This window comes from Lithobates pipiens, unplaced genomic scaffold, assembly GCF_037356315.1.
Source record: "Lithobates pipiens isolate NorthernLeopardFrog02 unplaced genomic scaffold, aLitPip1_a1.2 Scaffold_10, whole genome shotgun sequence".
Taxonomy (NCBI): domain Eukaryota; kingdom Metazoa; phylum Chordata; class Amphibia; order Anura; family Ranidae; genus Lithobates; species Lithobates pipiens.
The window spans coordinates 36,075,674-36,093,972 of NW_027507686.1; the positions used below are offsets into that span (position 1 = coordinate 36,075,674).

Genomic DNA, 18,299 nt, shown 5'->3' on the forward strand with positions numbered 1-18,299 from the left:
CCCCAGCAGCAACAATAGACCTCCCCAGCAACAATAAACTCCTGCAAAAATAGCACCTCCAGTAACAATAGATCCCCCAGCAGCCAGCATCAATAGACACTGTAACACAATCCAGCACCCCTTGTCATTACATACATTCAGTGCTGAAGGTGCCGGAACTGCGTTCCCCCACGTTCCCACTGAAAAAAAGCCCTGTGTATATATATCTATCTATATATATATATATATAGATAGATAGATAGATAGAACGCCACCAGTAGCTCAGCGTAACTGATGTCTATTGGGGCCCTGTTGATCGTTCGGTACACTGACAGAATGCCAGTCTGTCTGTAAACAAGGCAAATTGTTATTCTGTCAGTACAGAAGACATGGATCCTGTGTTTCTGTAAAACAGAAACTCCGATCCATGCCTTCCACTAGTAAAAGCACCTCCTCCACAGAAGTAAAGTACTAGTCAGGCACACAGTTAACCCTTTGATCGCCCCAGTGTAGCTCTGGCAACACAGGGGACCAGTTCAATGGATCCCAGGCTAAAAAGACACAAGGGGGCACCCAACTGGAGTATTCTGGTAACAGCTGTGGAGGTGGCTGAGTCTTCGGACATAGTTATATGCTATTAGGGTCTGACCCTGCACCAGTTTAGACAGTGGAGGGCCCCTCACCTGGCACTTGCCTCTGCCTCATTAGGTGTGGCCTCTCTGAGCTGTTAAGAGAGGGAAGTTGAGGAATTTATACTCCAGAAACGCAGGGAATTGTGGGAAATGGGGTTAGAGGGGCTGCACCTGCATCTGGGCTCGGTGATTAATTGGCTCGTTGTTACACACAAATGGTCACAGAAAGTAAAAAAATCCCTTCTCCATCCAAAACAAAACATGTTGGCCATACACACTTTGTTTGGTAGAGCACTGTAAATAAGACAGGATTTCATTCTTTTGTAATAAAAATGAAGCTTTTCCTATACTTTGTACATGTTTTCTAGGGGTGCAGAACACGTTGTATAGGTCAGCCCACCTGTGTTACCTTGTGGTGCCAGAAAATACTTGTGTAAGGCCGCGTACACACGGGCGGACTGTTCGCCCAACTTTGTCCGCTGAACGGACTGTTTCAGCGGACAGTCTGACGAACAAAGTTTTTCGGAATTTCCGTAAGACAGTCCGCTGAAACTTGGTTTTGTCCATCCAAACTTGGTTTCAGCGGACAGTCCGCTCGTGTGTAGGCAAGTTGGACGGACTAAGTATCGCCAAGTATGGTCAAGTCCGTTCATGCAAATTTTGAGCGGACTGTTTGTCGGATTGTTTGACAAACTTAGTTGGGCAAACAGTCCGCCCGTGTGTACGCGGCCTAAGACTTTAAATCATTCAATCAATCATGTCCCTGCAAAGGACTCTGGGGTCCTAGGCCCAAGGTGTACATGGGGCCTCGACTTTTCTCAAAGTCAAGGATAAGCCCTACCCTCCCAGGAATGAGCTTCACCCCTACAATCCAAAGTCAAATGAGAGAACCTCACTGAGCAGTAGAGGCTCTCACATCTGGCATGTACAGTCTAGGGCTAAAATCTAATCGGCCTTTATGGAACATAGGAATTGATTTGAGGACAAAGCTAATTGAAGCCGAGATTTAACACTCTTGTTACCTTATAAACCACCTTAGTTACCTTAATTACTACAAAATATTGGGGTTGATTTACTAAATTTGGAGAGTGCAAAATCAGGTGCAGCTCTTCATAGAAATCAATCAGCTTCCAGGTTTTTTTTTGTCAATGGTTAACTGAACAAGCTGAAGTTAGACGCTGATTGGCTACCATGTAGAGCTGCACCAGATTTTGCACTCCAGTTTTAGTAAATTAACCCTATTTTATATGAACAATTTATAGTTTACAGCCAGCAGGTGGACCTTTAGGCTACTTCACGTTCACCAGGCTAACATTAACTGCTTTACTGACATAAAAAAAACATTGTTAACAGAGCTCAACAGCTGAAGCTTAAATTACACATACAGCTGAATGAGAAAGAAGTAATTCATCCCTCTTTCCCCTCTCTTTTTTATTTCTCTGTAAAAGTGGGCTCCTAAAAATGAGTATAAACGCCACATGCCTGTTTCCGAACATTTATTAATTACCACACGTAATTACATAACGTACAATGTGCAATGAAAAAGTAGTTGCTATGCTGCCTTTATAGAAAACCCATAGCCAATCAGCAGGTCCGACAGACTCGATGTCCACCGGGACCCACTGACTGTTCCCGAGAGAGACAGAATGGCGGTCTGCCTATGTAAACAAGGCAGATCGCTGTTCTGTTAGTAGGACAGGTAGATATCCTGTGTTTTTGCTAAGCAGGGACACAGATCTCTGCCTTCCCACAGTAAATGAACCTCCCCCATAGTTAGAAAGCACTCTCTAGGAACACATTTAACCCTATGCTCGCCCTTGATGTTAACTCTTTCCTTGCCCGTGTCATTAGTGCAGTGACAGTGTATATTTTTAGCTCTGATCACTGTATTAGTGTCACTGGTTCCCAAAAAGTGTGTCAAAAGGGTCACTTAGAGGTTGATTTACTAAAGGAAAATAGACTGTGCACTCTGCGAGAGCAGCTGCTCCAGAGCTTAGTAAACAAGGAAAGGCTCTGCTGAATTCCATCATCCAATCATACACAAGCAAAAAGGCTGTTTTTTTAATTTTCATTGCACATGATTGGGTATTCTTTGCAATGTAAAGCTTTACCTGATTTACTAAGCTCTGGAGCAACTGCACTTGCAGAGTGCAATTGCACTTTGCAAAGTGCATAATCTATTTGCCTTTAGTAAATCATCGCCTTTCGTGTCAGATTTGTCCGCTGCAATGTCGCAGTCCCGCTATAAGGCGGTGATCGCTGCTATTACTGGGAAAAAATAATAATCCATAAATATATCCCATAGTTTGTAGACGCTATAACTTTTGTGCAAACCAATCAATATACGCTTATTGGGATTTGTTTTACCAAAAATATGTAGCAGAATAAATATTGACCTAACTTTATGAAGAAATTTTATTGGATGTGTTTCATAGCAGAAAGTTAAAAATATTGTTTTTTTTTCAAAATTGTCGCTCTTTTTTTGTTTATAGCACAAAAAATAAAAACTGCAGAGGTGATCAAATACCACCAAAAGAAAGTTCTATCAGGGGCGGATCCAGGGGGGGGGCAACAGGACAATTGCCCCCCCCGAAAATATCACACTGTCACCGACTGACTTGCAGGCTGCAGCGCTGCTATGCCCAAGTCTCTCTCTCTGTCTCATCAGCGATCAGCGGCGCAGAGAGAGAGAGAGACTCTGGTGTATTACACAGCGGGACTGGACCAGGAGGAGCTAGGAGGTGGGTGGAGCTGAGCCGTTGGCTTGGCAACCCTGCACTCGTTGCTAGCGCCTGCCCGCCTGGCGTCTAGCAACGAGTGATGTCATTGAGACAGTCACGTGACTCACGTCAGACTCGGAGTCTCAGACTCAGAGCCGACGTCACGTGACAGGAGCTGCCTGGAGGAGCGGTGTAGTGTCATATTTTGCTCCCCATCATAGAATGCTCCCGAAGTGACGTTGCGGCCAGAAATTTAGCACTGCGCATGCGCGATGCGTTCCAAATGCTTGCACATGCGTTTCAGAGGGTTTCCGACAATGTAGGTCAGTGAAACCGTCAGATAATGTCACGGAAGTGAGGGGAGGTAATCGTGACATTAACTTTAGACAGAGCGGCGAAGAGAGAGCAGGTAACTGTGGCTCAGGGAGGGGATTACCTCCCCTCACTTCTCTGACATTATCTGACTGTTTCACTGGTCTGCATTGTTGCAAATCATTTGAAACGCATGGCGCAAGTGTTTGGAACGCATCGTGCATGCGCAGTGCTAAATTTCTGGCTGCAACATCACTTCCGGAGCATTCTGTGATGGGGAGCAAAATATGACACTATAGGGGCACTGTGTGACAGAGGCAGAGCGCCAGCAATCTTCCCTTTATGCGTCCGCCCCTGAGTTTGTTGAGTGTGCTGGCCCCTCCTACCTGCATCACCTCATCCCTCCATCTTGTCCATACTCATCACAATCACTCCCTCCGCCCCGACAGCAGGGAAGTGACGTGGCAAGTGACAATTGGCAACAAATGACAGGTGACATGGCAAGTGGCAATCTGTATCTGGTGGCAGGTGACGTGGCAAGTGACAATCCGCAACGTGTAGCAGGTGACGTGGCAATCTGCAACATGTGGCAGGTAACGTGGCAAGTGACAGTCCGCAATGTGTGGCAGGTGATGTGGAAATCCGTATCTGGTGGCAGATGACGTGGAAAGTGACAATCTGCAACATGTGGCAGATGATGTGGCAGTCTGCAATGTGTGGCAGGTGACATGGCAAGTGGCAATCCGTATCTGGTGGCAGATGACGTGGCAAGTGACAATCTGCAAAGTGTGGCAGGTGACATGGCAAGTGACAATCTGCAACATGTGGCAGGTGACGTGGCAATTGACAGTCCGCAACATGTGGCAGGTGACGTGGAAATCTGTATCTGGTGGCAGATGGTGTGGCAAGTGACAATCTGCAACGTGTGGCAGGTGACGTGCCAAGTGACAATCTGCAACGTGTGACAGGTAACGTGGCAAGTGACAGTCCGCAATGTGTGGCAGGTGACATGGAAATCCGTATCTGGTGGCAAGTGACAATCTGCAACGTGTGGCAGGTGACGTGGCAAGTGACAATCCGCATCTGGTGGCAGGTGGCGTGGCAAGTGACAGTCCGCAACGTGTGGCATGGCAAGTGACGATCTGCAACTGGTGACAGGTGACACACTCTGGGCTCTCACTGATTCTGCATTATGGTGAGTTGAACCATTTCATTTTATATAACATTCTATATAACAATGTAATAATAAAAATAATGCGCTTCCAACATCCTGACACCATATTAACCATGGTGCCGTCATGATTGAAACGCTAGCACCAGCCATGTCCCCGATAAATTGCCCGCAAAAAAAAAACGTATTTTCTGGCAGTGCCCCTCCCGAGACTAGACTCTGGATCCGCCCCTGAGTTCTATTTGTGGGAAAAAAGCAGTTCTTATTTAAATCCTTAGGCCAGCCTTTGTCAACCTTTTTTATTGTAGAGTAAGGTCACCAGATTTTCAAAATTAAATCTAGGGACACCCTACTAACCACACCCACTTTTAACCATGTCCACAAAACCAAGCGTCCATTTTTCACACTCTGAAAATAGACTTTTGGAACAAGGGGCAGACATTCAAGGTCCGAGGACAAAATACCTTGGGCACTATGAGAAGGGAAAAGACTTGGCACCATGAATTGCCACACTCCAGTGACGCCATTTTGAATTAACCTTGGCACAGTGTGACTTGAGTTGGCGCTTGCGCACCTCAATGTTTACTCTGTGCTGCCTGGCTCACAGGGACGATACCAGGGACAGACCCGTGACAACAAGCACTGTCCCCGGGAAATGGGGATGAATGGAAATTTTGCCCTGAGGTTTCCAAACTTTCTAAATAATGGGCCTGTTTACTGTCCTTCAGACTTGAGGGGCTAGAGCAGCTTTTCTCAACCTTTTCAACACAGAGGAACCCTTGAAATAGTTCTCTAGTCTCAAGGAACCCCTAATAAAATTATAAATCTACAACTCATGATACATTGGTGTGATGGTCAGTGGAAGAATGGTCCTTACACTTGTGGTCATTGGTAAGAATTACCTCCTTAGATAGCTAAAAAGATCAATGGTGTCATTGGGAACTTATCTGAGAGGCAGAAATTGCCCAATGCTGAAGGAACCCCTAGCAACCTCTGGAGCAACCCTGGTTGAGAATCACTGGGCTAGAGTGTGGCCAGTGGGAGCAGAAAACATTCTGGGATAAGTCAGCGTAAAAAATGCCCTAGTGGTGTCAGTGGGAGGAATAGTGCCCCATTGTTGGTGCAAGTAGAAGGAACAGTATCATTGTTGCTATCAGTGGCAGGAATTATGCCCCAGTGTTGGTGTCAGTGGGAGGAATAGTTGGGCAGCACAGTGGTGTAGTGGGTAGCAGTCTTGCCTAGCAGTAAAAAGGGTCGCTGTTTCAAATCCCAACCATACCACAACACTCTGCCTGGAGTTTGCATGTTCTCCCTGTGCCTGTGTGGGTTTCCTCTGGGTACTCTGGTTTCCTCCCACACTCCAAAGACATGCCGGTAGGTTAATTGGCTTCTGTCTAAACTGGCCTTAGTATATGAATGTGAGTTAGGGACCTCAGATTTGTAAGCTCCTTGAGGGTAGGGACTGATGTGAATGTACAATGTATAAATTGACGATGCTATATGTACCTTAAATAATAATAGTGCGGCATTGTTGGTGTCAGTGGCAGGAATAGTTCCCCCTATTGTTGGTGTCAGTGGCAGGAATTACACCCCCAATGTTGGTGCCAGCAGGAAGAATAGTGCCCCAAGGGTTGGACAAAGGCCAGCTGCAGTTTGGAGTCCACTGGCCTAGAGGAACGCTTGGAATAATTTTCAGGTCTCAAGGTACCCCTGTTAAAACCAATTTATTGGTGGTTATTGGGAAGACTGCAAACCTTACAGTGGTTGTCAATAATGCTTATAGATTGCTAAAAAGTTAATAGTTGTCATGCCGCTTCCCCTGCCAAGTGGCGTTGGCCCAAAAACTATGCAAGCACCATGAAATGGAAGGTCAATCAGCCACCACTCAAGGTACCCCCGAGCAACCTCGGGAGGAACCCTAGGCTTTCATGGCGCCCCGATTGAGAATGGCTGCCTTAGACAATGAACACAAGGCCCTGAAAGTCAGCACAATGTGGATACATCCAAACAAAAATAAAACACGTAGGCTTACCAATGATATCCAGCTCCGTAGTTGATGTCCCCATGTAGCTTAGTCGGACGTTGTGGATGGAAGAAGCTGCATTTGCCATAGGAATCAATGACAGTGACGGACAGAAGGGGTTGGCCTGTTCTTTGCGTGAAAATCCAGGATTAGGTTATCTCGAGACTCTCACATTCAATATGGATGGATCTCTCCCTTGAAGCCAGCACTAGATCACAGAAAAAACCATCAGAACCCTGTATTGTAGGTGAGAATAGAGCAGAGCGGATAGATTCATGCTGACTGTGAGCTTTATGTGCTGGGAATGATAACGAGAGAGGGGGGGGCTGCGACAGCCGATCTCTGTAAAACACCTCTTTACAGATGAAATCAATGGGAAGCATACAGATCAAAGCATTCGCACCATATATAATCAATGAGATCTGTCACCTGGCTTCTCTTCTTCAAAGCAGGCCGAGAGATGCCTGATGACTTAATAGAGAGGGGAGCTGTTATATGGATGAATCATTCAATATTCATCACAGCGACGGATGCTGGCTGCCTAGGAGAAAGCACAAAGGAGATTTAAAAATCTAAAACTGGAATTGGAGCGTATTTAAAGTACACCTGTTCTTTGGACAAAGATATCCAAATTAAAGGGAAGCCTAAAAAAAAAATTAACATGTAATTTATTTTACAGTGAGTGTAAACTCAACCTAAATGACATTTAGCTTGTTAAAGCACTGTGCATCATTAAAAATTTGCATAAAAAAAAGAAACTTGTATTTACTTATTTTTATATTTTTCTTTTCCATGCTGCTTATCTCTTGCAGCCTTTTTGCAGCCATGTCCTCTCTACATGCACTGTGATGACTGTATAGCATTTGTCAGACCAAGGTTTTCTGATGGTGACAACACTCAGTGCCGGGACAAGGTCATCCAGAGCCCAGGGCAAACATGCCAAACTGCGCCCCCCGCCCCAAGGTGTATGAGCATTATGTGTCATCAAAAATCCCCCCCCCCAAAAAAAACTGAGCACTGATCTTTTTCGCCCCCCCTAAGCATAAATTCCCCCTCCTCCCAGTGCAAATCTGTTCCCCTGCTGAAACCCCCCCCTCCGAGCACAAATCTTAACTCCCCACCCCCCAAATCCCCCCAATTCAAGTGCCCCCACCAAAAAAAATCACTCCTCCTAGCACAAATTATCTACCCCAAAAATTGCCACTCCTAATAACCTTACTACAAATCCCCCCTTCCAGCACAAAGTGCCCCAATCATCCCTCCTAGCACAAATCTTCTTCCCCATTCCTTCTCCCCCTAAATTTTTAGCATACTCCCCAAATTTCCCCTCCTAGAACAATACTTACTCCCTGCTGCCCCCCAAACCCCCCTTTCCAACACAAATCCCCTCCCCAAATTTCCTTGTGGTGCCCCCCCCCCCCCCCACCTCACGATACCACAGTGCCCAGGGCAGCCGTCCCTCCTGCTCACCCCTTGTCCCGACCCTGACAACACTGAATCATGCCTGTGTTGAAACAACTACTTGAAATTTGAAATATGAATATGAAAAGCTTGTGTGACAGGGTGACAACCCAGGAGCACAATTGACAGAGGTATGACAGGGTGACAACCCAGGAGCACAATTGACAGAGGTGTGACAGGGTGACAACCCAGGAGCACAATTGACAGAGGTGTGACAGGGTGACAACCCAGGAGCACAATTGACAGAGGTTGTCTCCTTATCAAAGGAAGTTCCCACACAAGGACCTTCATGACCGGATGACTAGGTCTTATTTTAACAACTTCAAGACCAAGCCTATTTCTGACATTTGTTGTTTATTAAAATCAGCATTTTTTGCTAGAAAATTACTTAGAACCTCCAAACATTATATATTATTTTTAGCAGAGACCCTAGAGAATAAAATGGCGGTTGTTGCAATATTTTATGTCACTCTGTATTAGCACAGCTTTCTTTTTTGGGAAAAAATACAATTCAATGAATAAAAAAAAAAAAAAAAGTAAAGTTAGCCCAATATGTTTGTATGATGTGAAAGCTATTTACTTGGAGTAACATCAGATACCTAACATGTCATGCCTTAAAATGGCGCACGCTCGTGGAATGGCAATGAAATACAGTACTTAAAAACCTCCATAGGCCATGCTTTAAAAAAAAATTCTCAGTTACCTGTTTAGAGTTATAGAGGAGGTCTTGCGCTAGGATATTTGCTCTCGCTCTAGCGATCATGGCAATACCTCACCTGTGTGGTTTGAACACTGTTTACATTTGCGGACGCGACTTAAGTATGCGTTTTCTTTGGTACGTGAGCACGGAGGGATGGGGCGCTTTAAAATGTATTTTTTTTCTTATTAATTTTTTACTTTTTCTATACTGTCCCTGATCACTTTTATTGCTGTCACAAGGGATATAAACATCCCTTGTGACAGTAACAGGCAGTGTCAGGTACTCTTTATGGAGGGATCTGGGGGTCTAAAAGACCCCAAACCCCTCCTCTGCAGTTAAAAGTATTAAAAATGGCAAAACCAGCATTACTGTCAAGTAAGCCGGAATTGACATTGCAACGTCACCTCCCGGGTTCTTCATCGGAGACCCGATCAAAGCCGAATGCGGCTTTGTTCGAGACTTCAGCCAGCCAGGGGAGGTGGCTGGTGACTCAGGAGGGGGGGGGGGGCATCCACTCCCGCTCCTTGTAATAACAGCCAATTGGCTGCTTAGCCGCATTGGTTGTTATTACAAGAAAGCTGACCATGTAGCTACAGGTATCAAAATAACAAAAAATATTGCGAGCTACCATAAAAATATACTGACTTCTATCTAGATAACTGCTAACAGTGATCATGTCCCATATGACCGTGCAAAAGTAATAAAAGTAATAAATAAAAATAAATATCTTATTATTGACTTGGGTGCCCCATAGCAAGCTGTGGGGGGGGGGGGGGGGGGCACTCAACAGAAGGGAGGGGCCAGGATCACAGAAGAGGGACCCAAGAAGAGGAGGATCCAGGCTGCTTTGTGCAAAACTCCTGCAATAGAGCAGGTAAGGTAAGTATAACATGTTTGCTATTTTAAACAAAACAAAAATGAGACTTTAGTATCACTTTAAGCTTTGATGATTCCAGCGCTTTAGGTATGATTTGACAGGGGGGTGTGTCACACCTCTGCGGAGAGACTACTGCTTCCATACAGAGAACATGGGTCTGCCTGTGCAGGATGCTGGGCTGGCAGGGGGACGGATTTTGTTGTCGGAATTTCCGACCATGTGTACAAGAGCTAACAGGTTTTCTTCTAAGATTGGCCTATATTCGGCTCCATCCATCTTCCCATCAACTTTGACCAGTTTCCCTGTCCCTGCTGAAGAAAAGCATCCCCACAACATGATGCTGCCACCACCATGTTTCACAGTGGGGATGGTGTGTTCAGGGTGATGTGCAGTGTTATTTTTCCGCCACACATAGCGTTTTTCTTTTAGGCCAAAAAGCTACATTTTGGTCTCATCTGACCAGAGAACCTTCTTCCACATGTTTGCTGTGTCCCCCACATGGCTTCCCGCCAACTGAAAACAGGACTTCTTATGGCTTTCTCTCAACAATGGCTTTCTTCTTGCCACTCTTCCATAAAGGTCAGATTTGTGGAGTGCACGACTAATAGTTGTCCTGTTGACAGATTCTCCCACCTGAGCTGTGGATCTCTGCAGTTCCTCCAGAGTTACCTTGGACCCCTTGGCTGCTTCTCTGATGAATGCCCTGGCCTGTCAGTTTAGATGGACGGCCATGTCTTGGTAGGTTTGCAGTTTTGCCATACCCTTTCCATTTTCAGATGGATTGAACCGTGCCCCGTGAGATGTTCAAAGCTTGGGATTTTTTTTTATAACCTAACCCTGCTTTAAACTTCTCCACAACTTTGTCCCTGACCTGTCTGGTGTGTTCCTTGGTCTTCATGATGCTGTTGGTTCACTAACGTTCTCTAATAAACCTCTGGGGGTTACACAGAACAGCTGTATTTATACTGAGATTAAATTACAGACCGGTGGACTCTATTTATTAATTAGGTGACATCTGAAGGCAATTGGTTCCACTCGATTTTAGTTAGGGGTATCAGAGTAAAGGGGGCTGAATACATATGCACGCCACACTTTTCAGACATTTTTTTGTAAAAATTTAAAACCATTTACCATTTTCCTTCCACTTCACAATTATGTGTTGGTCTATCACATAAAATCCCAATAAAATACATTTATGTTTTTGGTTGTAACATGCCAAAATGTGGAAAGTTTAAAATAGTAGGAATACTGTAAATAGTATCATGGGCCTTGGAGCGGGATCTAGGTAAGTATAGCAAGTTTTGTGGGAGGAGGGTGAGCTACACCTTCGTAGGGGTGTGGGGGCAGTAGGGTAAGGAAACATTCTGAGAAAGTTACCTTAACCTCAAAAATTTCAATTTGTAAATTAAAAAATTCTAAGAAACTAAGAGTGACATGCAAGGGTAAGGAAACTTGGTGAGAAAGTTACTTTACCCATTAAATTAAAGCGGAGGTCCACCCTAAAGTGGACCTTCCGCTCATCGGAACCCTCCCCCCCTCCGGCGCCACAATTGGCACCTTTCAGGGGGGAGGGGGGTGCAGATACCTGTACAGTACAGGTATTTTCACCCACTTCCGGGATAGCTCTCTGTTGAAAGGGGCGTAGATTACGCCCCTTTCCGCAAGTGCCCGCCCCTTTCCGCAAGTGCCCCGCTGCCTGCTGGGAAACACACAGATCCCAGAGGCAGCGGGGACCGTCCTTATTGCGCAGCGCAACTCGCGCATGCGCAGTAGGGAACCGGGAAATGAAGCCGAAAGGCTCCATTTCCTGATTCCCATACCCAAGATGGTGGCGGCAGGACCCGAGAGACGATCTAGAGATCGGCTTCGGGTGCCGACATCGCGGGCGCGCTGGACAGGTAAGTGTCACTATTTTAAAAGTCAGCAGCTGCAGTATTTGTAGCTGCTGGCTTTTAAAAAAAAAAAAAAAACGCGGAGTCCCGGCGGACTCCCGCTTTAAAGGTTTAGTTTGTATTTTCAGTATTCTCATAGACTATGACATGAAACGCTTATCGCATACTGTGCATGGAAACTTCATTGTAATGCACTGCCACCTACTGTTGGTTAGATGTTATCAGCAGTTATATGTACAACTTATCCAGTTAGGGGACTATTTATGTAAGATTGAAATAGGAAGTAAACTCTCCCACTCTGATGCTTCTTTTCATTTAGTGCATTATAATAAGTAATTATCAAACTATAGCCACTGTAATCCAGCCCAAATCGCATATTACTTACTGTTTAAAGAAACTTTAAAAAACTTGTTTCCAGGGGTTAGGCAGCGCCATCTTAAGTGGAGTGTATTTCCGCCCTTACATTGAGCACTTCCTGTACTCTTAACCAAGCCTCCTTCTCAATCCAACGTTTCTATGGCAACCCTGCTTCCCTGTTCATAGCTGTTTTTTTTTTTTCAAAGTAGTTACTTGTGCCGATTATCTAGTGTTTGCCTTTGTCAGTCTTATCAGCTTCAGCTGATAAGACTACAGCAATGCTGTCTGATGCCCAGGTTTACACTGCATGTGATGTCACATGGTCACATGGGGTGTAGGAGGAAGCTCTGAATGATTCTGCAGTCTCCTGGGGTTTCAGTGGTGCGCCGTAGGAAGTCCTGATAATATTATTATTATTATTCAGGATTTATATAGCGCCAACAGTTTGCGCAGCGCTTTACAATATGAGGGCAGACAGTACACTTACAATACAAATCAATACAGGAGGGATAAGAGGGCCCTGCTCGTTATAGCTTACAATCTAGAAGGGAGGGTATAATAGATAAAGTACACAGAGTGTGCCGTAAATCAGGGGAGATCTGGGCATGCTCAGTGACTTCATTCTAAAGAACAAAAAGGATTACAACAATACTAAGCAAGTAAGGAGATATCTACAAGCAGTGTTCATTAGGGTTTTTTATACCGATTTACATGGGACAAAGTTGTGGGGGAGAGTTAACAACCACTTTGATAGGCAGTTCATTCAGTAAATTATTACTGACTTTTGTCACAAATGTCATTTGTCCATCCATATCTGCCTGCGTTTTCTTTATGTATCACATGGAGAGGCTGATGGTTAATGCTCACCAAATCAAATGTTGCTAAATCGAATGGCATACTAATAACTTTAACCACCTCAATACCGGGCACTTAAAGCGGAGGTCCACCCTAAAGTGGACCTTCCGCTCATTGGAACCCTCCCCCCCTCCGGCGCCACAATTGGCACCTTTCAGGGGGGAGGGGGTGCGGGTACCTGTACAGTACAGGTATCTGCACCCACTTCCGGTGTAGATTCTGCAGAAGGTACGCCCCTTTCCGCAGAATCTACGTCCCTTTCCGAAGGTCCCCCGCTGCCTGCTGGGAAACACACGGATCCCAGAGACAGCGGGGACCATCCTTATTGCGCAGCGTGACTCGCGCATGCGCAGTAGGGAACCCGGGAAATGAAGCTGAAAGGCTCCACTTCCTGATTCCCATACCCAAGATGGCGGCGGCAGCACCCGAGACACGATCGAGAGATTGGCTTCGGGTGCCGACATCGCAGGCGCGCTGGGCGGGTAAGTGTCATTATTTTAAAAGTCAGCAGCTGCAGCAGAGGCGGCTCTCTAATTAGGCAAATTAGGCAGCCGCCTAAGGCCTCGCCCTCACAGGGGCCTCGTGGCCGCCTAATTTACCTCTGCTCGATCACTGGACTAAACAACAGGCTCCAGGTGCCATCTGTAAAAGCCGTGCGGGCAGCCATAGGGCACACTGGGAAGGCCGCAAGTCCATGTGGGGCCCTAAAGCAGCTGAGCTGCTCCTGCACTCTCCCTCCTGGCCTCTCCACGTCTGGCCGGCTGCCTATTGGGGTCGGGAGTCGGGCCAGGTTGCGGAAACTATCCCTGCCCTATGACTGTGAAGGGGAAGGAGGAGCTCCGGTGGATGGATCCCATCCCAGCGCCTGCTGCAGTCTGGCCGACTACCCCCAGAGATTGTGAGTGCCCGGCCGTGCCGCCCTCCTGTGTGCCTGAATAGGAGGAGCGGCACAGCTGCATATGGAGGAATTGAGCTTTCCATATTCCTCCTGCAGCCGCTGAATGACCGCTTCTTCTGCGGGCATTCACTGGCTGCAGAAAGAATATGGAAAGCTCAATTCCTTCATATGCAGCTGTCCCCGCTGCTCCTCCTATTCAGGCACACAGGAGGGCGGCACGGCCGGGCACTCACGATCTCTGGCGGGGGTTGGCCAGGCTGCAGCAAGCGCTGGGATAGGACCACCGGAGCTCCTCCTATCCAACTCTTTTACTGCCCCCATGCTCCCTGGTTCCTCACCGTTCTCCCTGCATACCCCCTCTGCTCCCTGGCTCCCCCCAGTGCTCTCTGGTCCTCCGTGCTCCCCCACTGTGCTGTCCAGCCCCCCCCCCCACTGCTCCCCCCATGCTCTCCCCCCCACTGTGCTGTCCAGTCCCCCCATTCCTGTACTCCCTGACTCCCTTACAGTGCTCCCCCCACAGTGCTCTCTGGTCCCCACAGTGCTCTGTGCTCCCTGGCTCCCCCATGCTTTCCCCCCCGCTGTCATGTTCAGTCGCTCCCCACTACTCTGCACCTCTCCCCCAGTGCTCTGTGCTCCCTGGCTCCCCCCCACTGATTCCCCCTCCCCCCACAGTGCTCTCTGGTCCTCCCTGTCTCCCCCCATACACTCCCCCCAGTGCTCTCCGACCACCCCGTGCTCCCTGGCTCCCCCCAACAGTGCTCTCCAGCCCCCCAGAGCTCTCTGCTCACCCGTGCTCCCAAACCCCTCCCAGTTCTAACTGCTTCCCCAGTGCTCTCTGCCCCCTGTGCTGTCCAGACCCCCCCCCCCGTGCTCTCTGCCCCTAATGCTCCCTGGCTCCCGCTGTGCTTTCAACTTACCCCCGTGCTCTCCAGCTCCCCCCACAGTGCTCTCCAGCTCCCCTTTGTGCTTTCCAGTCCCCACTATTCTCCCTGGCTTCCCCCATGCGCTCCACCCCACTATGCTATCTAGCTCCCCCCAGTACTTTCCAACTCCCCCCACCTTCCCATGCTCCCTGGCTCCCCCCATGCTCTCCACCACACTGTGCTATCCAGCTCCCCCAGTGCTCTCCACCCCCCACCCTCCCTATGCTCTTCTGCCCCTTCCCCAGGTCTCTCTGGCCCCTATGCTCTCTGCCCCTGCCAGGCTCCCCACTCCCGCCAGTGCACCCCCCCAGTGCCCCAGCTCCCCCAGTGCTCTCTTCCCCCCTGCTCTCCACTCCCCCAGTGCTCATGCCCCCCACACTCTTGCCCCCCCTGCTGCTTTCAGCCTCACTCCAATGCTCTCCGCCACCCCTGTTCTCTTTCTGGCCCCCTCACCCACGGGCAGCTCAGCCTCACTCCAATGCTCTCCGCCACCCCTGTTCTCTTTCTGGCCCCCTCACCCACGGGCAGCTCTGCTAGGTTTCCCCTCTTTCCACTTAGGCTGCTGCAGGGGTCTCTCAGGCTGGGGAGCGGGGAAGGGACCGCTATCATGGGCTGCTCGGTCAATTTTTTCCCCAGTCTGAGCCTGGTGGGCAAGTTGAGCAGCGAGACTTGCAAGGATCGGTAGTCCTGGAGACAAGCTCTAAAGACCTCCCAGTACTGGAGGACAGGCTGACTGGAGCCAGAAAACGAGGACGGGTGGAAGGTAAAGGTGACCAGGGACCACTCCATCTCACAGCAACCAGATCCTCTGGAAAGAGCAGGACACTGTCCCCACCCAGAATGAGAATGGACCCTGCCTGCTGCTGGCCGTCATGAACATCCTGCTGGCATGGAAGGTACAGTACCGAGCATCACACACAGCTTCCCATAGACTGGCACTGTAGACTGGGACATGGTACACAGGAGGGGCTGCAGACAGGAACGGGGCTAGAGATCTCTCTCTCCCCCTTCCTCTCTCTCCCCCCCTCTCTCTCTCCCCTCTCTCTCTTCCCCCCTCCCTCTCTTCCCCTCCCCCTCTCTCTTCCTCCCTTTCTCCCCCCTCTCTCTCCCCCTCCCCTCTCCCTCTCCTCCTCCCTCTCCCTCTCTTCCCCTCCCCCTCTCTCTCCCCTTTCCCCCCCTCTCTCTCCCCCTCCCTTCTCCCTCTCTCTCTCTCCCCCTCTCTCTTCCTCACTCTCCCTCTCTCGCTCCCTCTCTTCCCCTCCCCCCTCTCTTTCTCTCCCCCGCTCCCTCACTCTCTTTCCCTCCCTGTCACCCTCCCTCACTGTGCTGGTATCCCCCCACTCTGCTTCCTCTGTGGATGTGGAATGATTCAGTGACACCCCCTTCCCATTCTCCCAAGGCAAAGGAGGAAATCCTAGAGGGCTTGTCACCTGTCCCAGATGTTGTATTGGCTGCATATGTCTGAGGAGGGTCCCCCGGAGGTGGTGCTGATCGCCTGTGTGCTAGATCCACGCATCTTTCTGCAGCCATTTTTACTTGCTTGAATTTTTTTTTTTATACATTATGGGCGTGAGTGGGGCCTCGTGTCTAAATTTTGCCTAAGGCCTCACAAAGCCTAGAGCCGCCTCTGAGCTGCAGTATTTGTAGCTGCTGGCTTTTAAAAAAAAAAAAAACGGCGGACTCCCGCTTTAAACACCTTCCTGCCCAGACCAATTTTGAGCTTTCAGCGCTGTCGCACTTTGAATAACAATTGCGTGGTCAGGCAACACTGTACCCAAATGAAATTTTTTCCCACAAATAGAGCTTTCTTTTGGTGGTATTTGATCGCCTCTACGGTTTTTATTTTTTGCTAAACAAATGATTGTTTGAAAAAAAAAATGTTTTTTTTTTTTGGTTTCAGTTTCAAAACTTAAATAAATTAAATAAGTACGCTTTCTCCTTCACTGATGGGCACTGATGGGGCGGCACTGACAGGCACTGATGGGCACTGATGAGGTGGCACCAATGAAGTGGGACTGATGAGGTGGCATTGATGGGCACTGATGATATGTGGCACTGATAGGCGGCACTGATGGGTGACACAGATGGACACTGATAGGTGGCAGAAATTGGCACTGATAGCTGGCACAGATTGGCATGGATAGGCGGCACAGATGGGCATAGATGGGCACTGATAGGTGACACGGATGGGCACTTATAGACGGCATTGTATTGTACTGATGGATGCCAATCAGTGCCAAACAATAATGCATGCCAATCAGTGATGCCCATTGTGGGCACTGATTGGCATCCATTGTGGGCACTGATTGGCATCCATTGTGGGCACTAACTGGCATCCAGGGTGGTCTAGGGTGGCATACCTACCTGGTGCTGGGCATCCCTGGTGGTCTGGTGGCGTCCCTGGTGGTCCAGTGTGGGCATCCTCCGGAGCGGGGGGGCACTGTGCTGATAATCGATCAACACAGACCCCCCTGTCAGAGGAGCAGCTGATCGGCTCTCCTCTACTCGCGTCTGACAGACGCAAGTGAGGAAAAGCCAATCACCGTCTCTTCCTATTTACACTGTGATCAGCCGTGATTGGACTCTTTACCGAGATTGTAGTTGCGAGGTGTCAAACTGACACCCCGCAGCAACGATCGCCGTGATGCGCGCAGCGGCTCAAAATCCTGTCTTCCGCAAACTATTTGCGGGCTTTCTTGTGCATCATCTTTACATGAGACTTCCTTCTGGGATGAAAGCCATGCAGACCAAATTGATGCAGTGTGTGTCGCATGGTCTGAGTACTGACAGGCTGACCCCCCCCACCCCTTCAACCTCTGCAGCAATGCTGGCAGTACTCATACGTCTATTTTCCAAAGACATATGATGCTGAGCACATGCACTCAACTTCTTTGGTCGACCATAATGAGGCCTATTCTGAGTGGAACTTGTCCTCTTAAACTGCTGTATCGCCACCGTGCTGCATCTCAGTTTCAGGGTCTTGCCAATCTTTTTATAGCCCAGGGCATCTTTATGTAGAACAACAATTATTTTTTTTCAGATCCTCAGTGTTCTTTGCCATGAGGTGCCATGTTGATCTTCCAGTATAAGAGAGTGAGAGCGATAACACCAAATTTAACTGCTCCCCATTCACACTTGAGACCTTGTAACGCTAATGAGTCACATGACACCGGGGAGGGAAAATGGCTAATTGCGCCCAATTTGGACATTTTCACTCAGGGGTGTACTCACTTTTCTTGCCAGCGGTTTAGATATTAATGGATTAATGTGTTGAGTTATTTTGAGGGGACAGCAAATTTACACTGTTATACAATCTATACACTCACTACTTTACATTGTAGCAAAGTGCCATTTCTTCAGTGCTGTCACATGAAAAGATATAATAAAATATTTATAAAAATGTGAGGGGTGTACTTACTTTTTTTGTGAGATACTGTATGTCAGTGTTATTCCTTACGTCAGTGATCTCCAAACTGTGACCCTTGGGCATTTGCTGCCC

General features: G+C 48.1%; 1 protein-coding gene across 6 annotated transcripts in view; it reads right to left on the reverse strand.

The window, feature by feature from the left end:
* The window catches only part of BEAN1 (brain expressed associated with NEDD4 1), a 49,678-nt gene extending 42,280 nt beyond the window's left edge, over nt 1–7,398 (reverse strand). For 2 of the 6 annotated variants that reach the window (XR_013262732.1, XM_077454255.1), the window contains exon 1: nt 6,847–7,232. Coding sequence is in view for 3 of the 6 variants with exons in the window: in XM_077454255.1 (XP_077310381.1) it covers nt 6,847–6,925 (79 nt within the window). In the remaining 3 variants the exon portion in view is untranslated. The other 4 variants (XM_077454274.1, XM_077454265.1, XM_077454294.1 and 1 more) reach the window with 4 other exon arrangements.
* Nucleotides 7,399–18,299: the final 10,901 nt, after the last annotated feature.